The sequence below is a fragment of the Anser brachyrhynchus genome (assembly GCF_964034855.1).
Source record: "Anser brachyrhynchus genome assembly, chromosome: 3".
Taxonomy (NCBI): Eukaryota; Metazoa; Chordata; class Aves; order Anseriformes; family Anatidae; genus Anser; species Anser brachyrhynchus.
The window spans coordinates 120342021-120366079 of NC_137696.1; the positions used below are offsets into that span (position 1 = coordinate 120342021).

At 46.0% G+C, this 24059-nt stretch overlaps 1 protein-coding gene across 5 annotated transcripts in view; it reads left to right on the forward strand.

The window, feature by feature from the left end:
- The window catches only part of RCAN2 (regulator of calcineurin 2), an 87775-nt gene that overhangs the window by 49404 nt on the left and 14312 nt on the right, over positions 1-24059 (forward strand). For all 5 annotated transcript variants that reach the window (XM_080587409.1, XM_080587411.1, XM_080587410.1 and 2 more), the window contains 2 exons: positions 14209-14382; positions 23745-23916. In XM_080587409.1, the coding sequence (XP_080443535.1) occupies positions 14209-14382; positions 23745-23916 (346 nt within the window). The remainder of the gene's footprint in view (positions 1-14208; positions 14383-23744; positions 23917-24059) is intronic.

Genomic DNA, 24059 nt, shown 5'->3' on the forward strand with positions numbered 1-24059 from the left:
GCAAGAAACTGGACTCTGCAGGATACTAGCTATTTTTGTATGTCCTACTTGTTTTTTTCAAAAAACGTTCATAAAAATAGAATCCACATTTGGTTACCCCTCTGGCCGCCAGACGCTGGGCTCGCTGCCTTCCTACTGACTTCTCAACAGCCCTGCACACAAGCCCCTATGAAGAGCAGCTTCGGTTTCATAATGCCAGTCCAGTATCTTTTTAATATCGTGCTGCTACTGGTACATTTTTCACATCAGGAAATGAAAATGATTTTGATGAAGAGCAGCGCTGTTTTTAGCTGTAAGATAGGATTAGTCTACTTTCCAGCTCTTGTTTCTAAACAGAACCCGTGCCAACTGGAAATTATCCAGTTGGTTGAAAAACGACATGGGAGCAGTTTGGTCAGGAATATTTGCTTTTTCACCCTGGGGTTTCTTCCATCTGCCTACTAAAACAATTATATCACTGCAAGACTGAAATTCCCTCGTCCGTATCCTGTCTGGTAGCGGTCAGTGCTAGCGGCTGTTGAGGCGGACAGAAACCATTGCCTCTCCTGCTCCCTCTGCATAACTTGTAAGTAGCCCGGGCCCAGCGCCTCCCCTTTAGGTGCTGGGAAGCTTCTTACAGCTCCACGCAAAGTCTTCTCCCTTCCAGCCTGCACAAGCCCAATTTTCTGAAATACACTCTTTGATTTCATTAGGTTTGATAACGCTCTGAAGTCCTGGAGGCTAATTAGGCACTATATTGGAAACGAAAATACCCCATCGTATTTTTCTTTTTTGATTAGCTGCGTGTTGACCACTACATGGCATTTCTCTGAAATTTGAGCATCAATGCACCTTGAGATATTGGCGTCCTCTAAAGGCTGTGACCTGTCTCTGGAGATAAAACAGCCTCTCAAAGTGCAAAGCACGTATTTTTTTTTTTCTCTGAAGTTTATTCAAACTGGAAAGCATTGTCAGGTTTTTATAGGACAATGCCGAAATGGATGCTAGTGACAATATAAAAGCAGCTCAGAGGGAAGAGTGTATAATCTCTCTTTATGCAGATGCTTTCCGTCCATTTTCTACCACGATCTGTGAAATCAAATTCACAGTTAAACTCTCCGAGATGATAACAGCACTAAGCTCAGCTGTATCCAGCAGATTATAGCTAATCAGAGGCTCCTCAGTGGGCACAAAGCGGGCGAGTGTGGGAGGACGCTACACTCGCAGTCCCTTACGGTGGTCTCTTTCAGGGCCATGCATTAATGTAATCATGGCAGTCGATGGAAGTTGTGCCATGTGAAATGAGGAGGAGCAGATTGCTACCTGTGGTTATCCTTCTCTCTTGTGTCTGTCTGTGCATACACGCACCGGTGTCTTTCCATTTTTTACATCGCGATTCCTGTTGTGAGGAAAGCCTATAAGCTATGCGATAATAAAAAGGAATTCATTTTATCTTCTCCTTCATCTAAATACATTAACCCGGCCAAACCAGGATGCCAGGGAATGGCCTCAAGTTGCACCAGGGGAGGTTTAGGTTAGATGTCAGGAAGAATTGCTTCACAGAGAGGGTGGTCAGGCACTGGGACAGGCTGCCCAGGGAGATGGGGCAGTCCCTGTCCCTGGAGACATTTAAGAGATGTGTGGACGTGGCACTGAGGGACATGGCTTAGCAGTGCTCTTGGTAGTGTTTTGTCATTGTTGGACTTGATATTATGGGTCTCTTCCAGCCTAAATGATAAATTATTCTAATGAGAAAATGTTCAAGTTTTATTTTCTTCGTAGTAGCTCATATCATAGAATCATTAAGGTTGGCAAAGCCCTCCAAGATAATCTGGTCCAACAGCATCCTACCACCAATGTCACCCACTAAACCATGTCCCTAAGCGCCACGTCCAACCATGGCGCTGTGTTTTGGATTTGTGATGGGAATCGTGCTGTTAACGCCCTGGTGTTTCAGTGTAAGCACTGCTCAGCACCAGTCGAGTCGAGGACCTTTCTGCTCCTCGTGCTGCCCTGCCACAAGGAGCTGGGAGGGGACACAGCCAGGACAGCTGGCCCAGGCTGCCCAGAGGGATGTCCCATACCATGTGGCATCATATGGCAACACTTGTTTTGTGTATCACTTGGTTTTCTTTTTTCTTATTAATCTGCCTTTATCAAAACCTCCGTATTTTCTAACTTTTGCCCTTCCAATTCTCTCCCCATATCCAGCTGTGGGGCTGGGAGGGAGAGTGAGCCAGTGGCTGCGTGGTGCTCAGCTGCTAACGAGGTTAAACCACGACACATACTAAAGAATTAGCGAAGGAAGGACTACAAAGAGTTAAGCAGGTTGCAAATGAAATGTACATAAAGAATTGGTAATGAAGACACACTGGCAAGCTACAGAGGGAAACTTTCATGAATCATAAAAGCCTTTTCTGGAAATGATTTTGCTTAAAAGATTGCAGCAACTCAACATATTTTTGCTGGATCTCTCAAATTAAAAGAGATTTCATGGTTACTAAAGAAAAAAGAATGAAAACAACAACAACAACAAAAAAAAACAACCCACAAACCAAACCAAAACCAACCCAAAATAACCCCAACATATACTTTCTGTTTGCTCGATTTAGAGTAGGGCAGAAACTTTACATTTTGATTCGGAGGAACCGAATTGGTTTTAAGATTACAACACAACAATTTAAAGCAAAGCGTGATTTCGATGTAGATAAAACAAGTTTTGGAAGTGCTCGTATTTTAATTTTGGAGAGCCGGGGGTGTAACTCAGAGCTGAGCTGGTGCTGCAGTACGTATGGACTCGTGTTCCTTTCCCGAGGCACATCGTGTTCCAGTCCTGCGCTGAGCGGGGAATTGCCACCTACGTGTGACCACATTAGGTGTGACCCCCAACAAGCCCGGCTGGGGAACAGCGAGTGATTCATCTAATGGCTTGCTTCTCCGTGTACACCTTCCGTAGGACCACTCTGGAAACGTTAATATAATTTTCTCCCAAGGATTGCGTTGGGTTTCTTCCGCTATGTCCTACAACAAATGAGGCTTGAACATCAAAAGTGCATATTGCGGTGCACTGCAGTACTTGTAAATCTGTTCGTGCTCTAGAAACTTCTTTTTTCTTTTTACTCACCGATTGAAGTATGAAGTTAAGGGAGAAGTAGACCAAGGAATCCATATTTCTTTCAGTTTAGGAAACATGGACTACCTTGTATGGTTACTGGACCAGACGCAGAAGTTCAGACACAGAAGGCCATAGTTGAATCCAGTCTTTTGGTCTTTTTGAGCATTTCCTGACTTGAAACTCATAGAAATTCACACATTAGCCCTTTGTTGATCTAGGTGATAACCAGGACTGTTAGTGGAGTCTGAGTCAAGCTTAGGCTGAGCCCAACTAAGCAATGAGCGCAGGTCTGAAGTGCCCGAGTGTCCTGCAGAGGTAACCAAGCACAATATGCAGAAAGGTGTGCTGTGATGGGGTCTAAGCATCCCTCATGCATCCTCGAACCCTCAAACCCTTATCTAGCCCATCAGGTGAAATCTGTTGGAATTGCACGTGGCATCCGTTCAGTTACAGTGGGTGCTGTGTGACCACTTTGAGCTCCTTCTGTCTCCTACAGCGAGCTGAATGGGCCGGGATGTCTGAAACGGATCCTGAGAGGATCCATGCCCCTTTCCTTGCTGTCTGTGCAAGGCTTCATCTCTGTGCACCTTTGTTCTTCTCTGACCCAAGCTGGTTTTTTCTTAGTTTTCTTTTTTACCACGTATTTCTGCTGAAAGGCACCTTTATTGAACTCCTTCACGTAGCGTCGTGCTTGAAGTGCTGTTTACATGTAATTTATGTGGGTTTGCTGCAGACTCCGTTTAGTTGCTCGCCCAGGGGTTGCATAGTGCTGCTCTTGCTGTGTTTTTATTGTGCAGCGAGACTCCAGACATAGAGGCTGCAGCTTCTAGGAGCTGTTCACATGTATACAGAAAGCAGACCTGCTGGAGTAATTTACAAACGAAGTGTAAGACGGAAAGACAGATGGGCCAGACTGACTGGCAAGAATAAGGAGCAGTGAAACAGCACCGTGAGAGCGTCAGACGGGGGTCACACTTCTGCCTGTTTTGCCCTGTGTTATGGGCTGCAACAGCAGGGAGAGAGGCAAGAGAGGAGGAAAGAGCTTCATTCTTTTATGCTGTAGTACAGGGGTGAAAAGACTAAGGCGTGGGTGTACACTGGCGTCTACACTTTTATCTCTGGTCAATTGTTTCAATTTGCGTTTGAAGTTAACTTTCGGCACGGATTTTCTTAGAATTTTCTTCTGAGAATGAATATTGCTGGGTCAATCATTTTCCCTTCTACCTTTTTCCCATTCAATAACATTCATGAAAGAGCATGAGATTCTCTTCCCCTCTCCTGCTGTTTTTTTTTTTTCTAATAGAGGGTCACCTTCAAAATTATTGGTGTCCTTTCTCAATCAAACCTCGGTGGAACTCTATTTTGAATTATGTTAGTGCGGTTTGCATTCGGTTGCATTTCGCATCAAGATGGGAGGGGGAAAAACATTCCCCGTGACTGTGATGAGAAACAGCTGAAATGCCATAAATGTTGATCACTGTGGGCAACCCAGTAAATCAGGAATGGGCAAGACAAGCATTTTATTTGTTTAAACTGTCCCATGGCTTTTTCTTGTTTATTTTTCTAGTTAACTGGGCTGAAAAAGACAGGGAATGAATAATATGTATTTTATGGATGTTTTACAACATTACATCTCCAAGCGTATAAATAAAACTAAGTTCTTCAGCTCTTTCAGTGTTTTCTTTCCAATATTTCATTCTCATATTCAGCGTTCTGGCCAGTGAGGTTCTGCTTCTGTGTCACTGGCACCAACAGAGGTGTCCCCTGACACTCCAACAGGCTTGGCAACAAGAGACTGAGCTTTCTAGATCATCTGACTAAGTAGATTTGTCCTGAATGGAAATGGAAAATGGTGCTTCTCCCCCCACAGTTCCCCTACGTGGGCACTGTGACCACACATGAGTATGTCCTCACCTTGCTTTCGCCACACAGAAAGCGAGAGTGGTTCACCTTCAAGGGCCAAGGGGATGACACCTCGAGTTTTCAGTCATCACCGAAAAGTAGAATAATAAGGGAATTAATATTTCAGGTTCTGTTTTTTCACAGTCCCTAAGTTTATACAGTCGGTATGCAGACTTTTCACGCTGTTTCTCATAATGAATAACCTTGCAACCCTAGTTTCCTGCGCAAGGTTGACTAGCAGCCCCTTATTTGTTATTGTCCATTACATTTTATTTATTTCAGGCTTTTTCGGGAATGCCAGCTAACCATCATTGGGAGAGATACTTGAGTCTACATCAGCACATTTTTTAGTCTGAGCTGTGGATTCTTGTGAGGCAACTCTCCTGTTGATCTCCATTAACTGGGCTTTCGTTCACATCACAGATCAGTCCATGAGCTGGATTCCTTTCAGATGAAATTAATCCAGGAGCATGCCTCGTGTGCTCCAACTGCGTGTCCAGTCCGTGGCACCTGATCAGAAAGTCCTCGGCACCCCCTGTGCAGATCTGCTCCAGCTGGAATGCCCTTGTTGGTAGAGACGTAGCAACTATCGGTAAAAACTAATTAAGGTTGTTTTTCTTCCACGCCTTTGTTTGCTAAATTAAGGCAGTAGGAACTTTAAGAATTATTGATGCAGGCTAGGAATAGCCACAGCAATTTGTTGTGCTACCAATTAGATGTTGGGCATACATGTCTCCAGCGAGAAGACAGAACTGATAACTGGTATTGTGCTGTGTACATTCTTCAATTAAACTGAATGGAGAAGAGCTCCTTGGAGTTCACTATATACATTATCTACCCATTTATTGTTTTAATTCTTAAAAAATAATAAATAATAATTTAAAGAGAAATGCTTATTTCAGGGCAGCCTGCTAGGACCTTTTCTTCATGCATTCATTATCAGCATTGTTTTCATATTCTCAAGCCAAAACACAAGACTGCTATTTGGAAATATAGGAATTATTTTAAATGCTCCACAAACTTGCTCTTCCTTTTTTTTTTTTTCACTACCAAATATGATGGGAAAAAAAAAAAAAAGGATTGAAGAACAATGCACAAAATAGTGTCCTGCATGGCAATGAAAAGAAGCTTCCCAGAGACCAGCCTGATGTCTCTGCAGAGCGGTCCCTAGGCAGGGGGCAGAACTAATGGATCTATTCCTACAACGTGCATTCGGCCAGCCGGCTGGAAAGCCTCCTTCCCGTGTTTTGGGGAAGTGGCATCTGGAAATGGAGTGCTTCCAACGTTGAACGCTCAGAAAGCTGTCGTGGGCAATACAGTAAAATAGCAGAGTTCCTATGAAAAAAAGAAATGTGAAGTGTGGATTTTTCTTCAAGCTCAATCGCTGGGTGTGAAATTGAATTGAGAAGTCTCCAAAGTATATTAAATCACCCCCCTGGCATTGCCACAGGAACGGTTTATTTCATCTTGAAGGCGCCTTTGGTTTCCAGATCAGTGGAGCTAAGCAGGAGGAATGTGCGTCACTTTGAGGTAAACAGGGATGTGAGCTGGTTAAAAACAGAAAAGGCAACGCAGCAAATTTCTGTGCCCCTGACATTTGTCAGCCGCTTCTGAAACGTGAATGCTGCTTCCATTAAGCTTTGGGGCAGATATTATCTCCGTGCCTTTTGTTGTGCTGATGAATTGGAAGCAGGACATGCATTTGTTTAGTTCGCTTGGTTTTCGAGAGGCAAGGCTGCCTCGTTTTGCTCACCAGGAGGCTCGCAGTGCTACTGCAGTGCCATCACTCCTTGCCGGACTGCCCTTGTGCAGGACGACTGGTGGCGAGGGATTCTCTTACTGCCTCCGTCCCAGCCTGAGGTGGAGCCGTCAGGCTTCTTCCAGCTTGACGTTTCCTTTTCCAGCCTTACTGGTTCTGTGATTCTCTTTCTTTTGTCACGGCCATCTTTTGTGAGATGATGAATTACAAATGCCTACACCACATTATGTGACGGCTGTTAGCTTTTCTCAGAGTCTCTTTCTGGAGCAAGGCGCTGAATCTGTAAGCAGTAAACCTTTTATCCACTATTTGTGGTGTTAGAATCTGGCATGTAAGGACGGCAAAACCCTGGAGGTGCAACCTTCAGCATCTGTAGGATCTATGTAAATGCAGCAAAACAGCACTGACCAGAGTCTAACACGGAGCAGGGCTGCGTGCAGGCATGCTTTGTGGCTACGTGTGTGCTGGTTAGTGTCGGTTCACCACAAAGAGCAGAGCAATCAGGTCACTCGTTACCAGGTCTGGAACACAAAATGTGCGTCTTTCTAACGACATAGTAGGATTTAAAGATATTAAGAACCCCTTTAACATTAATAGGACTGCAACAGTACAAGCAAATCAGTTTTGTTTTAAGCAGAGAAAGCAAAATTTAAGCAGAGAGCAAAATCTAATGTTAATCTAATGTTTGTCTTTATTATTATTATTATTATTTATGTTTTTATATTTTTAAATTTGTACTGTTTTATTTCACCTTTGGCTCACAATTTTCCTGACCTCCACCCCTTACCAGAAAGCCAACCACAGAACAAGCTGCATGAACTGGGGTAGGAAACTTGTTTTGGTTTGTAGATGTACTGAAACAATTGTGCAGTTTTGAAAGATTCGAGTTTAAATTAAATGAAAACAAATAAATGAGGAAAAAAAAAAGGCACAAAGAAGCCCAAACTCTTTTTACTCCAGTCTGAATGCTCTAATCTAAGTTTGGTTTTCTATTTAGGAAGAGCTGAGCAGAACGTTGCACTGAGTTCCGAGGTGAGAAATACAACAAAACAGTGGGGTGACCAGGCAGTCGTTGCAGAGTACTTTGTAATTTCGGTTCCCTGGCAAAATACCCAGTCTGCCCTGTTTTTTTTTTCCTCCCTTTCAGAATTTCTCACATGTAGAAACATTCCCATTTAAAACGTACCCTGGTGAATGACAGCTGGAAGGGCACATTTCATAATGAAAAGATAGGATGGGGAGAACCTGTGCCTCAAGGTGATCACTGAGTGATTAATTAATATTTTAGTCTCCTGTCCTTTCTTAAAGGCATGAGCACGAGACCATGGGAGTTCTTTTTTGATCATCATCATAACTGATTTAAACTATTTCTGCCCTTTCCATCACTCCTGGAATTTAACTGAGAATCAGTAGTGCTTTCTCATACCCACTTCCAAAGCTGCCTGGCAGATTTTACATTTTTAGAACTAGAAAATGTGGTAGTTTTGATTAGGCTGCTGTTTACACTGGCTACTTTCATGTAACGAATTTACACACTTCACTTGGGTTACCTCCAACTGCCTGTTTGCCCTCTGAGGCTCATGAAATAATTCACAGAATCACAGAATCACCTAGGTTGGAAGAGACCTCCAAGATCACTGAGTCCAACCTCTGACCTAACCCTAACAAGTCCTTCACTAAACCATATCACTGAGCTCTACATCTAAACGTCTCTTGGAGACCTCCAGGGATGGTGACTCAACCACTTCCCTGGGCAGCCCATTCCAATGCCTAACAACCCTTTCAGTAAAGAAGTTCTTCCTAACATCCAACCTAAACCTCCCCTGGCGCAACTTTAGCCCATTCCCCCTCGTCCTGTCACCAGGCACGTGGGAGAATAGACCAAGCACCACCTCGCTAATTGTTCACACATTGTTAAAAGCTCCTGAGGTGAACTGAATTCTTTGAAGTTCTGTTTAGACACGTTTTTAGAAATGAGCCCCTTTTTTATGGACTTTTGGAATTAGAGAAATGCATATTGCTGTCCCATAATCTTTTCTTCCTATCCTTTTCATGAGAGTAATGAGCCTTTTTAGTACTTCTGGGCCAGTGGCATTTCCACATTTTACTGGTCTAAATGCAAAACAGCCTCTTGAATTTGAGCCTAAATCTTTTAATAGGCAGTCTGTTTCGTACCAACACTGTTGGTTATTTTAATGCAGATAATTCCCATCCTTTCACAATATTTCCTAACTTCTTAACACTTAGGTGTAGCTGGAGACACTCTGCTTTGTGTCCCAAGCAGAGGTCATCCACCTTTACCTCCCGCATTGGGCTCCCCACTTTTTTGGCCATCCTTGCAGTCCCCTTCTGTTGCTTTTCCAACCTGCCTCTACTTTTCTTGATCCTGGCTGACAAGAGCCGTACACAGCCAGACTAGCTCGTTATGGTACCCTTTAAGTGGCACTGACACATCGCAATCTTGAAATTACTTCCTGATGATATTTCCTAGCATCTCGTGTATATATAGATACATACGTACACACAGAAGTGTGCCTCTTCAGTGACTCTGTCCCTCTAGGATTAAGCTGCCAGCCCATCCTCATTGCTGTAAACTGGGAATTTTGAATTGATTTTTCAATTTCAAATTTTTTTTTTTTCAATTTTCAATCAATCCTTGACTCCTACGAGCACAGCCTCCCTATGTTCTGCCAATTTTCATCTTTCATCTGGTGCTCCGTGAGAGCTCTGTGGTGTTACAACCAGTGTGGCTATGCTGAAACAGAAGACATCGGACTCTGAGATAGGAGTTTTTCTTCTAGGAAAGTTTATATCAAATGCAGAACTCATTTCAGGAAAAAACCTATTTCATAATTATAAACTATGTCGTGGTTGTTGCATGCAATTAGTTACTTGGATTCTCTTTTATATAAATGAACGGAAAAAAAATGGAAATTGAAAAAACGTTTGCTTTGTTTGCCTACAAAACTCCAGGAAAAAGGATTAGACTGAAGTTTTAAATCACAACCATCTCCTAAATCAAATGTGTAACAAGGGTGATAATGCGCGTAAACATACTGAAGAATAAAATGTAATTTGTGTTGGAGCTCTAGGGCTCGAATCCAGCGCTCAGTGATGGCTGTGGAAAGACTTCCATTGATTTGAATTAGGCTTTGGCTTTTGTCCTGAGTGAGCACAATACCAGCGGAGCTATTCAGGGACGAAGTGTTTGGAAATAAATCACGGGGACACAGCACTGGAAGGAACTTGCTGCGGCAGAGCCCCATTCACTTGCTAATTCAGGCAGCCGTGGTTTGCAGTGCTTGCGTCGATATTTTGTCGTGGTCCCTTGCACGAACTGACCGAATGCCATCTTCAGAAAGCCTTTCGCCACTGCTGCTGTAATTGGAAGGCTGTTTCTGAGTCATTACTCCCGTGTTTGAAACCTTTTTCTAACTTCGAGACTAAACCTATTCATCCCAATTGTTTCCGCTTGTTTTATGCCAACGCAGCCCTCCAGTTTAAATAGCTTTTTCTTTACTCTGCACCATTCTGGTAAATTACGGATGGCAGTCATTCCTCCTCTCCATGGCTTGGCTTGGCTTGGCTAAATAAACTAAGCATTTTAATTTCTTACTCGGGAAGTTGTTCATTCCTTTTATCTTAGTAGCCTTTATGGGAACCTATTCCCATTTGGCTTAATCTTTGTGGGATGCAGGCAGCAAAGCCTGTAACCTTAATGAGGTGTAATGGGGCTTTATATAAACTTGTTAATGCTTCCCTTGCTTTACTGGAAATACTTTCCCAGATGCATCCAGTGCTTTGTTTGCCTCCTCATGGCTGCATTTCACCAGTGGCTTCTGTTGTGCGCCTTGCAGGCTCTGGCTCCCCAGGCAGGCTCCCGTTTAGTAGCAGCACTAAGGTTTGAGTCCATGGACGCACACCTTTGCTCTTGTACTCCGGGACTTGGAGCTTGGGTGTCACTGCAGCACCCCTTGCTTCCTCAGATGGTGCTCTGCTCGTCCTCACATCGGCTGTCATAAATCACAGAATCATTCAGGTTGGAAAAGCCCTTCAAGATCACCTGGTCCAACCATCCCCCTACCCCCAATGTCACCCACTGAACCATGTCCCTAAGCACCACGTCCAACCTCTCCTTGAACACCCCCAGGGACGGTGACTCCACCGCCTCCCTGGGCAACCCGTCCCAATGCCTGGCTTCTCTTTCTGAGAAGAAATGTCTCCTCATTTCCAACCTGAACCTCCCCTGGCACAACCTGAGGCCATTCCCTGTAGTCCTATCACTGGTTACCTGTGAGAAGAGGCCGACCCCCAGCTCCCAGGTAATCAGCAGCTGTCATTACGGTGTTTCTACATCATTCTAATTTTGTTAATAATTATAATAAAAAGCCCAGGAACTGCTAGGGGTGCTGAGCGATGGGATACGGGAGCCGAGGTGAGGTTGCAGGTGAGATGTGGGGAAAGGCAGCCCATGCTGAAGAGGGGGCACAGAGCCCCCAGGGGAGCGGATGGGAACTGCAGTGCTGGTCAAATGAACACCACTGAAATTTGTCAGAGCATTAATTGGGTCCCACAGAGACATACTTCGGGTGGATGAAGACTGCTAGGGTACAGGAAATGAATGCACAGCTCCACGACTTTCTGCATTTTGACTCACTTTCTACTTTAAGATAAGCAGTGCTACAGCTTAAACTCAGACGTTTCTCTCCTTCATTCAGAAATTTAAAAAGTATTCGGAAAGTTTAGAGACTTAAAAGCATTTTAAAAATCCTGAATTGTAAAAGTGTTTTAAAAGCCCTGAATTGGGATGATTGAGTCCTGAATTATTTATCCACCAGACTTGAAAGGGAGAGGATTTGCTAAAGGTCTTTAAGACGTGTACGATACATTCTCTTCCAGACCAGAATGGCTCTGAAGGACTTTTATCCAGCTAAGTGCATTCAGCAGCTATCAGAAGTCGCAGGCCATAGCAATTAAGGCGTGAGGCACTTCCTGGGAATTAATATCAAGCTGGGAGGAGCTGGGCCGGCTCAAGATGCAGCTGAGGGCCATTAGCTGCAGCTGGGGATTAATGACCTCTGCTGAGGTCATTACGATTATCGGCTGAAAAGGCAGCAAAACGGGGATGTGCGGATCGGTTTGGTTGGTGCAGTGGCCGTGCCCGGTGCTGGGATGAGCTGGAGGCTGGTTCCCCTCCCCTCTGTCCCACATCGTGGCCCTAAGCAAGGGCTGGGCTCCATGTTTTGATTTTTCGTGTGCTGTGCAAGAAGAGGGCAGGCGTGAGACCGGCCAGTGCGAGAAAACAGGAATCTGCTTCCTCCTAAACAGCCAGCTGCAATAGGTGGTTACCTCCCGAGTACTCAGTATTATCTGTTATGTAGATTATGCAGAGCCCTGCATGTTTCTACACCCTGTTCTACGTGTACGTGGGTCCCCTGACCTGTTGTCTCCCTCCCCAGCCCTTTTGCCCAGGTCACTGCAGGTTGCACGGACAGCATCCCAACCCCGCCAGAGCTGCGGCGACTGCTGCGTTTGGCTGACCTTTAGCCAAACGCCACCCGAGGCAGACTTAGGAAAACTAAATGGTGCAAAAAAGTAAGATAAAAAAGAAAAATGTCTTAAAAAAACCCCACATCAAACAAAGGTGTGATATATTGACCATTTAAATGCTAGGTGCTGTGACTAGACCCGCTTGTGCAAACCCATGGGCTTCCTGCTGCTTGTGGGATTGCTGTGTGCCTTTCTTCGCCCCCGACCAAACCACTGAGCTCTCTTCTCTCTTTTTTTTTTTTTTCCTTCAAAGTATCCCCCGTGGTGAGAGGAAGAGGTGAGCGAGGTCAGGCGAAATGAAATGAAAATCATGAAAGCTTAATAGACCACAGGGAGGTTCTTCTGAAAGGCTGCCAGGGACGGAGTATCAGTTATGGGGAAGAAGACCACAGAGCTGGCAGTGAATGAAAGGAAATGTGGAACATGCGCGTTGAGGTTTCGTGGTCTTTGCCATGCAACTGGTCTGCTTTCCAGTTAACTCTTTAACAAGCCTCTGGTGCTGGCACGAGGACGCAGCTCTGCTCGTGTCCCCCTGCTGCCTGTGGTTCTTCAGGGTATGTTTTTCGAAGTTTTGTACTCTTTGTCCTGCTTGGAAGATAGCAGATGAGGGCCGAAGTATTGATCAGATTACACAAATTGGGTTTTCTGTTTCGTCTCTTGCAGCCTCTGCCCGGTAGCCACTCTAAGAGATAAGAAATTATTTTCCTCCATGAGAACAGAAGTTACATAAATACGTAAGAAAGTGCTTACTTGCAGATATATCAGAGGACACGTGAGGTTATTTTCCACCTGACATAATAGCCTTCAGTGGACGAAATATTTCAAACAGTTTTTTTGCAGGATAAAGGACTCTTAATAAAAGGGGTTTTGTTCTGGTTGATTCCCCCATTTTCTAAGACTTCCAAGTCTTGATCACAGATATTAAAATGCTAGGACTTCACGTGGCCCTTGCCGGATGGCAGCCTCAGGTCTGAGGAAGCACAAACGTTAGACTCCATAATAACTGCTCCTTTTTGGTCTTAACGTTTATGAATGTTTGCTTGTGTGCATGAAAAGACCCGTGCAGGTATCAGAATTGATTCAAGGTCTTCTGTTTAATTTGATGATGTGACGCTAGTCTGTGTGCCCATAGCTTACAGAGAAAACACAGGGAGCCTGATCCTCCAGGAGTGCTAACGTACCTTGAATTTCTGCTGATTTCCAGATCCAGAGATTTGGTACCTCTCAGACCTCTCTCACCCTGTTAAAATATCCTTATTTGTGTCGCGTGCTTTTGAACACGCTGTTCTATAGCGAAACATTTTTAAGCCTGAAATTTATCTTTAGGACAGGTCACTGTTTTCTCCTATCTAATCATTTTTTTCCTGCTGCTACGCTGACTCTGAAGAACTAGGTCTATATCTGCTCTAAGTATCTAAATGACAAAACAGGCAGAAAAACGTACTATACAATGCAAAACGACCCCACAGTGCTGATTTGAATGTAGCCCTCAGTTCCAGCAGGCCTGGCTGTGTCTGCTGACTCTGTTGTCATTGTGCACAGTGTTTGCTTTTGTACAGATGAGATCAGTTGTCTGGTATTCTCAGCCTTCTGCCCTTTTCAGCCTCGTTTCAAAAAGCGCTATGCTATCACCGTCTTGCTCAACTTTTATGAGAAGTTTAATAGCCGGTGGGTTCTCAGTTTGAAAACTCCTTCCCTCAAATATTTTCCAGAGGTCAGCACTTTCAGACCGATGCTTTCCGTAACTTCTTTTCGCAGAGCCCTCATTCATCCGTGGACAGCCACCCCCAAGGCTGAGACCTGCTGGTTAAACGGTCATCCTCAAGTTCCAGATCGTGTTTTAACAGACTGATGTGACACAACACCAAGCTAATCTTCAGTATTGTTTCTTTTTCATTTGCAGGAGAAATTTGAAGGCTTGTTCCGTGCCTACGATGACTGTGTGACATTCCAGCTGTTTAAGAGCTTCAGACGCGTGCGGATAAATTTTAGTAGTCCCAAATCAGCCGCTCGTGCCAGGATAGAGCTGCATGAAACACAGTTCAGAGGGAAGAAGTTAAAGTTGTATTTCGCACAGGTAATGAAATCTCCTATCTACTTCTGTGTTAGTGCATAGCTTTTACAGAAATACTGTACAATAAAGCTGAATAAAAGCAATAAAAGTTTCTCCCTTGCCCAATATTTGTGCTAAAAGATTACTCAAACATCCTTATGTTGCGTGAGCTGTACTTGCCCTGCGGGTCTACAGTTAATTTAAAGGACCACTTGGGACCCAGGTTGCTTATTCAACTGTTGTGGTTTAACCCGGCTGGCAGCTAAACACCACACAGCCGTTCGCTCACCCTCCCCCCTCCCTCTCTGGGATGGGGGGAGAGAAACGGGAAAGTGAAGCCTGTGAGTTGAGATAAAGACAGTTTATTAAGACAGGAAAATAATAATAACAATAATAATAATAATAGTGATAATGGTAATAGTATTAACAATAATAATGTGTAAGAAAACAAGTGATGCACAATGCAATTGCTCACCACCCGCTGACCGATGCCCAGCCTATTCCCGAGCAGCCGGCCCCCCCACCCCGGCCAGCCACCCCTATATATTGTTTAGCATGACGTCAGATGGTATGGAATACCCCTTTGGCCAGTTTGGGTCAGCTGTCCTGGGTCTGTCCCCTCCCAGCTCCTGCTGCACCCCCAGCCTGCTCGCTGGCAGGACAGAGCGAGAAGCCGAAAAGTCCTTGGCCTGGTGTAAGCACTGCTCTGCAACAATTAAAACATCAGCATGTTATCAGCGCTCTTCTCATCCTAATCCAAAACATAGCACCCTACCAGCTACTATGAGCTACTTAACTCTGTCCTAACTGGAACCAGGACAGATATCCACCCCTTATTCCATACCATTTATGTCATGCTCAGGTTACACTCTGTCCAATACATTCTAATTAATCACCATTTTCATCTATGATATATAGCAATCATGGTAGTGATGACATACATTATTATATAATAATTAACATACTACAATTCAACTCATGGGCTATTCTCACCCAGTATCAAATCCCCTTGAGGTACACACCGGACCTCCCCATTCTTTTGCATTACCCACCAAGTGCATCCAGGTCCCTGAGCAAAAGCAATTCCACGAATGGGTTTGCCTTTTCCTGAGGCAGGAGTAGCCCAGACTGTTTTACCCAGCATGTTTCTTACGTGCACTACAGGAACTTTATCCCCTTCTACAGTGCGTAACAGGTTTGATTGGGCAGGTCCAGCTCGGTTGGCAGATCCCCTGGTATTGACTAACCAGGTGGCCTTTGCCAAATGTGTATCCCAATTTTTGAATGTCCCAGCACCCATTGCTTTCAGTGTAGTCTTCAACAGTCCATTGTATCGTTCAACTTTTCCAGAGGCTGGTGCATGATAGGGGATGTGATACACCCACTCAATACCATGTTCTTTGGCCCAAGTGTCTATAAGGTTGTTTCGGAAATGAGTCCCGTTGTCTGACTCAATTCTCTCTGGGGTGCCATGTCGCCATAAGACTTGCTTTTCAAGGCCCAGGATAGTGTTCCGGGCGGTGGCATGGGGCACAGGATATGTTTCCAGCCATCCGGTGGTTGCTTCCACCATTGTAAGTACGTGGCGCTTGCCGTTGCGGGTTTGAGGGAGTGTGATGTAATCAATCTGCCAGGCCTCTCCATATTTATATTTCAGCCATCGTCCTCCATACCAAAGAGGTTTTGACCGTTTGGCTTGCTTGATTGCAGCACATGTTTCACAGTCATGAATAACCTGTGCTATAGTGTCCATGGTCAGGTCCACCCCTCGATCACGAGCCCATCTGTAGGTTGCATCTCTACCTTGATGGCCTGAGGTGTCATGGGCCCATCGGGCTATAAATAATTCACCTTTATGTTGCCAGTCCAGGTCCACCTGAGCCACTTCAATCTTAGCAGCCTGATCCACCTGCTGGTTGTTTTGGTGTTCTTCAGTAGCCCGATTCTTGGGCACATGAGCATCTACATGGCGTACCTTTACAACCAGGTTCTCTACCCGGGCAGCAATATCTTGCCACAATGCCGCAGCCCAGATGGGCTTGCCCCTGCGCTGCCAGTTGTTCTGCTTCCATTGCTGTAACCACCCCCACAGGGCATTTGCTACCATCCATGAATCAGTATAGAGATAGAGAACTGGCCACTTTTCTCGTTCAGCAATATCTAAAGCCAGCTGAATGGCTTTTACTTCTGCAAACTGACTCGATTCACCTTCTCCCTCAGCAGCTTCTGCAACTCGTCGTGTAGGACTCCATACAGCAGCTTTCCATCTCCGATGCTTTCCCACAATACGACAGGACCCGTCAGTGAACAAGGCATATTTCTTCTCATTTTCCGGTAGCTTGTTGTACAGGGGGGCTTCTTCAGCACGAACCACCTCCTCCTCTGGTGATATCCCAAAGTATTTGCCTTCTGGCCAGTCCATAATCACCTCCAAGATTCCTGGGCGACTGGGGTTTCCTATTCGAGCCCGCTGAGTAATCAGTGCAACCCACTTGCTCCATGTAGCATCAGTTGCATGATGCGTAGAGGGGACCCTTCCTTTGAACATCCAGCCTAGTACCGGCAGTCGGGGTGCCAGGAGGAGCTGCGCTTCAGTACCGACCACTTCCGAAGCAGATCGAACTCCTTCATATGCTGCCAATATCTCCTTTTCAGTTGGAGTATAGCGGGCTTCAGATCCTCTGTATCCCCGACTCCAAAACCCCAGGGGTCGACCTCGAGTTTCCCCAGGTTCTTTCTGCCAGAGGCTCCAGGTGGGACCATTCTCTCCGGCTGCGGTGTAGAGCACATTCTTTACATCTGGTCCTGTTCGGACTGGCCCGAGGGCTACTGCATGAACTATTTCCTGCTTAATTTGTTCAAAGGCTTGTCGTTGCTCAGGGCCCCATTCAAAAGCATTCTTCTTACGGGTTACTTGGTAGAGCGGGTTTACAATCAGACTGTAATTTGGAATATGCATTCTCCAAAACCCCACGACACCTAGGAAAGTTTGTGTTTCTTTTTTGCTAGTTGGTGGAGACATAGCTGTTATTTTGTTGATCACATCCATTGGGATTTGACGGCGTCCATCTTGCCATTTTATTCCTAAAAACTGGATCTCTCGTGCAGGTCCTTTAACTTTATTCTGTTTTATGGCAAAACCGGCCTTCAGAAGGATTTGGACTATTTTCTTCCCTTTCTCGAAAACTTCTTCTGCAGTGTCACCCCACACAATGATGTCATCGATGTACTGCAGGTGTTCAGGAGCTTCCCCCTGCTCCAGCGCAGACTGGATCAGTCCATGGCAAATGGTAGGGCTGTGTTTCCACCCCTGGGGCAGCCGATTCCAAGTATATTGGACTCCCCTCCAAGTGAAAGCAAACTGTGGCCTGCACTGTGCTGCTAGAGGGATGGAGAAAAATGCATTAGCGATATCAATTGTGGCATACCACTTGGCTGCCTTTGATTCCAGTTCATACTGGAGTTCTAGCATGTCCGGCACTGCAGCACTCAGTGGTGGCGTGACTTCGTTCAGGCCACGATAGTCCACTGTTAGTCTCCACTCACCACTAGACTTTCGCACTGGCCATATGGGACTATTAAAAGGTGAATGAGTCTTGCTGATCACTCCTTGGCTCTCCAGTTGACGAATTAGCTTATGGATGGGACTCAGGGAGTCTCGGTTGGTGCGATATTGCCGCCGGTGCACAGTTGTGGTAGCGATCGGCACTTGCTGTTCTTCAACCCTCAGCAACCCCACAACAGAAGGGTCCTCTGAGAGACCAGGCAAGGTAGACAACTGTTTAATGTCCTCTGTCTCCAAAGCAGCTATGCCAAAAGCCCAGCGGAACCCTTTTGGGTCCTTGAAATATCCTCTTCTAAGATAGTCTATGCCAAGGATGCACGGAGCATCTGGGCCAGTCACAATACGGTGCTTTTGCCACTCATTACCGGTTAGACTCACTTCAGCCTCCAATACAGTTAACTGCTGGGATCCCCCCATCACACCATAAATACAGATGGGCTCTGGCCCTTTATAGCTTGATGGCATTAGAGTACATTGTGCACCGGTGTCTACCAAAGCCTTATACTTCTGTGCGTCTGACGTGCCAGGCCATCGAATCCACACAGTCCAATAAACTCGATTGTCCCTTTCCTCCCCCTGGCTGGAGGCAGGGCCCCTCTAGTCCTGGTCAGAATCTTCATTTCTGTGTTTAAAGGACTGCCTGCTGGAAGTTGGAGCAGCAAACCTTTCAGAGAACTCCTTTTTCCCAATTGTTTTCCTTTGCAATTCACGTACCCGTGCCTCTAGGGTCGCAGTAGATTTTCCATCCCATTTTCTCATGTCCTCTCCATGGTCACGTAGGTAAAACCACAGGGTGGCGCGGTGTGTGTGCCCACCATATTGTCTTCCTTGCATAGATGAACGTTTACCCCTAATAGCTGAGACACTGGTTTGTACAGGTGGGGAGGAAAATAAACTCTCTTTAAGTTGGTGGATCTCTTCAGAAAGTTTCTCCAAGGTATTCTCTTTTAGCTGGTGGACACTAGTTCGTTCAGGTGAAGGGGAAGATAATCTTTCTTCAAGTTGGTGGATCTTTTCAGAAAGTTTCTCCAAAGCATTCTCTTTTAGCTGGTGGACACTGGTTCGTTCAGGTGAAGGGGAAGATAATCTTTCTTCAAGTTGGTGGATCTTTTCAGAAAGTTTCTCCAAAGCATTCTCTTTTAGCTGGTGGACACTGGTTCGTTCAGGTGAAGGGGAAGATAATCTTTCTTCAAGTTGGTGGATCTTTTCAGAAAGTTTCTCTAAAGCATTCTCTTTTAGCTGGTGGACACTGGTTCGTTCAGGTGGAGGGGAAGATAAATTCTCTTTAAGTTGGTGGACCTCTTCAGAGAGTTTCTCCACAGCTGAGACACAGGCCTTTAGGGAAGAGGAGAGATTTCCTTCGTACTGCCGGAGTATTTTAGTCACTTCATTCACTGTGGGATTCTCCTCCGTTTTCCAGGCTAGTATTGCCAATGAGTTGGCATATGATGATGGGGCACTCCGTACAAACTTCCGCCACATGGGTGGTGTACACTGGACTGCATCTGGATCTGCGGATGTTTGTGCGTCGTCTAGGTCCTTATAAATTACTTCCCGTACGGCCAATTCCCTCAGGTACTGAATTCCCTTCTCCATGGTGGTCCATTTGCTTGGTAAACATACAAGTTCTTCCTTGAAGAGATACCTTTCCTTCACAGCTGACAGGAGACGCCTCCAGAGGCTGCGAGATTGTGCTCCATCTCCAATTGCTTTGTCAATGCATGCGTCCCTAGCAAGGGATCCCAGCCGCCTGGCTTCCTTGCCCTCCAATTCCACATAATTGGCTCCCGTGTCCCAGCACCGGAGCAGCCAGGTGACAAGCTGCTCGCCTATACAGCGACCAAAATCTTTTCGCACATCTCGTAGCTCACGCTGGTATAGAGTCCGGGTAATTACTGTTGATTTTTCGACATCCTCATCCTCATCTTCAGTCTTCTGCACCTTTGATGGCCGGTGTAGAGTCCGGGTAGTTACTGTTGATTTTCCGACATCCTCATCCTCATCTTCAGTCTCCTGCACCTTTGATGGCTGGTATGGAGTCCGGGTAGTTACTGTTGATTTTTCGCCATCCTCATCCTCATCTTCAGTCTCCTGCACCTTTGATGGCCCAGCCTCGTCTTCACTTCGCCCAGACTTAGCAGAAGACTGTCTGCGTTTTAAACGACCTGAGCCTCTATACCATTTTTTCACCTTGTCTACAGGGGCAACTTGCACTGCTACAGCTCGTTTCTCTGACCCAGCCACAGGGTCTGCCACAGGGGTTGGAATACCCTCTGCGGGGTCAACTTGCACTGCTACAGCTCGTTTCTCTGACCCAGACACAGGGTCTGCCACAGGGCTTGGAATACACTCTGCGGGGTCAACTTGCACTGCTACAGCTCGTTTCTCTGACCCAGACACAGGGTCTGCCACAGGGGTTGGGATACCCTCTGCGGGGTCAACTTGCACTGCTACAGCTCGTTTCTCTGACCCAGCCACAGGAGTGGGAGCAGCTGCACGAGCTGGGGCAGCTGCAGGAGCTGGGGCAGCTGCAGGAGCTGGAGCGGCTGCAGGGGCTGGAGCTGGAGCGGCTGCAGGAGCCGGAACGGCTGCAGGAGCTGGAGCTGGAGCGGCTGCAGGAGCTGGAGCGGCTGCAGGAGCTGGAGCTGGAGTAGCTGCAGGAGCTGGAGCTGGAGCGGCTGCAGGAGCTGGAGCGGCTGCAGGAGCTGGAACTGGAACGGCTGCAGGAGCTGGAGCTGGAGTAGCTGCAGGAGCTGGAACTGGAGCGGCTGCAGGAGCTGGAGCGGCTGCAGGAGCTGGAGCTGGAGTAGCTGCAGGAGCTGGAACTGGAGCGGCTGCAGGAGCTGGAGCTGGAGCTGGAGCGGCTGCAGGAGCTGGAGCTGGAGTAGCTGCAGGAGCTGGAACTGGAGCGGCTGCAGGAGCTGGAGCTGGAGTAGCTGCAGGAGCTGGAACTGGAGCGGCTGCAGGAGCTGCAGCTGGAGTAGCTGCAGGAGCTGGAACTGGAGCGGCTGCAGGAGCTGGAGCGGCTGCAGGAGCTGCAGCTGGAGTAGCTGCAGGAGCTGGAACTGGAGCGGCTGCAGGAGCTGCAGCTGGAGTAGCTGCAGGAGCTGGAACTGGAGCGGCTGCAGGAGCTGCAGCTGGAGCGGCTGCAGGAGCTGGAGCTAGGTTGCTAATAACATCAATTGCAGCTCGATAGGCACAAGCCAGACCCCAGCACGCTACAGTGATTTGTGTCACTTTGGAACTGCCAGAGTCATGACACCTTTTTTTCAAGCATTCTGCCAGCTTTTTAGGATTTTGCAGTTGTTCAGGGGTGAATGTCCAAAACACTGGAGGTGACCACTGCTCTAGAAACCTGCCCATATCCTCCCACACTCCCTGCCACTCGCAACTACCCCGCCTCAAGACAGATCTCCGGATGAGATTCCTAAGTAGTTGTTTAACCCTCCACAAAATCTGAAGCGCATTCAGGAGACATAACAACAAGAGCAGGCTGGTCTGAGTATCCCAAGGATATTCAACATCTCGGAGAACCACCGTAACTAACTCGGGGGATAAGAGAGTGGTGGTGAAGGAGAAAGGGAGAGTGAACAGGTAGGGAAACATGTCTTCCCCTGTCCCCTTCACAGACTGGCTCCCTAACGAAAACAGGCAATAGGTGTAATTGCTAATAGTTTCCGAGATATGGGTTCCAAAGTATAGAGTCGACGTCAGTGCTGAGTACAAATACCAGGTTAAAGTCGTGACCAGATATTTCATCATTTCATAAGCCATTGTTACACCGCACAGTACCATAACAATCTTAAACCAGGGCCCGGAAAGGATAAACAGTGCAACAGGGAGCACATACAGAAAGTAACGCACCATAAAACTCAATTTGGAATACAGGTACAGCAGACTGGAGATTAAGGCAATCAACATCGTGACTAGCAACTATTAAGCAGGTCCAATACTTATACCAATGGTGGCCCGTACGGGCCATCAACACACAAGTTACATAGCTTAGAACTGATTTACAACATCTGGTATTTTCTGTGGGTAACGTTCTAGCCATAAAAGAAAAAAAAAAAGGCAGTAAAGTATGTAAGGTCATAAAAGAAGTAGGGTTGAATTATCTGGCTGCAGCCCTGAGCCACAGTTAGGCTTTCTCCAGCCTTTTTTTCCCTAACAAAATAAATGCGTGAATTTGCTAAAAAAGGAACTCATTAATTTCAAGTAAAAGGGAGAAGATAGGGGGGAGAAGAATGCCCCCGGCTTGGGGGAGATAAGTGATTATATCCATCTATTGGAAGTGGAAGATGAAGATTCGATTCTTCTTGACCAAGGGAAAGAGAATTCAGATTTCCCAGCCAGGAATCAGAAAGATGAGGGAGCTCGAGAGCGCTGACCACCACCTCTTCTAATCGTATTTTAATAAATAGCCGTGGTCAGTGTGGCTTGTGGGATACTCCCCAGTGCCCGTAAGTAATAGGAGTGTGCTTTGAGCTGCCAGATCAGTCCTTTAGAGGCCTTAGGCTAAGGGCAGGCTCATTTGAAGATCTTAATTAAGCTAAGAGGCTGTTAAATTTTGAATCTCTACATCTGGGGCAGGACAGGAGCTGCTCTGAGCCTAGGCAGAAGCAGAACCTTCTCAGGAAGACGGGAAACTGCAGCAGTGAAAACCCCAATATGCTTAACAGGTTAGATGGTTCAGAAGATTTTACAGCTGGATTTAGGTGCTGAAAATCTACCTCAGTCCCATTTTAAAGGCCCTTAACTCCTAGATCTGGCTCAGATTCTTTTCTGAAAGGTTTCAAAACCTGCTGGTAAGCAGGCTGGAGAGTCATTTCACTCCACCTGAACAATCAAGAGATTAATAGGAAATTTGAGATAAGCCAGGAAAAAGAACAACTTGCATAACAATGACTACTCTCCATAGCCAAGCTGCTTTCCTGCAAAACTGTTTAGGTATCTGCACCATGTTCTCCAGTGCATGCAGTCTTAAAAGAGCTTATTAGCAGTGTCCAGGGAATGAATATGTGGAAGCAGCACAGTGTCTGGAGCGGTGTGTGTGTGTATGGCCCCGAGCCAGACTGAATCAGCACTTCCAGAACTAGAAATTCTGGGGAACATGAAGTGGAGAGACCTAAACCAGGTTTTTGCAGAATCCATTCAGAAATAGCAGAGTGTTTATCTTGAACTTACTTTCATGTGAATGCAGTTTATTGCTTCTGGGCCCAAGTTGGTTTTAAACTTGCTCAGGTATGCCTGTAGCTGTGCCATAATTCATTTAAGCTGAGGCTTCTTTAATAGACAAAAAAAAAAAAGAGCAAGAATTAAACTAGGTAAGTAAGATAGAAATAAAATGAGTATAATTAGTTGCAAACGACTAAGGAACAGTATAGATTCCTTTATCACATCAACTAAAGAAACCAAATATTCAGAAAAGTTTCTGAAATTTCTGCCATGGTGCAAGAATTACTGGTTTCTAATCTAATGGCTGCTCTTATTTAGGACTGTAAGCAAGTAGGTCACAATATCTTGTTAGCCTCAGAAGTCTCTTAATGTGCAACTGTGGGTACCAAAGCTTTGCTCTTATTCTCAGAGAACATACACAACAGGCACAAACATTGTAGCTTTGCTCATGTAACAGCCCCCCACAGCGTATTTACTGTAGAGGAACCATCTGCAAGGTTGAGGGGAAATTCATCTGCAGGCCTTGTCTGCTGAGACTGATGCTGAAACCCCGCCTGGGTGGCATTTGGTATTAGAAGTGCATGATTTGAGCAATCATTCCATTTCCCCATCCTAAACTAAACAGTGTATTTGTTATGTTTTAAAGATTCAGACCTCTGAGACAGATGGAGACAAGCTTCACTTGGCTCCGCCACAGCCTGCAAAACAGTTTCTCATCTCGCCTCCAGCCTCCCCACCTGTAGGGTGGCAGCCAATAGATGATGCAACACCTGTCATCAACTACGACCTCCTTTACGCAGTTTCTAAGCTAGGACCAGGTAAGCCTGTGGTCCTTGTGTGAAAAAATATTGGACAAAACCAAATGAGAAATAGCAGCGTGGAGGATAACTCGAGGAAGTTGGGGTAAAGCCTGTAAACTGGATTACAGCTTTGGGTTTAAGTTGATGCAGACCAACTGGTT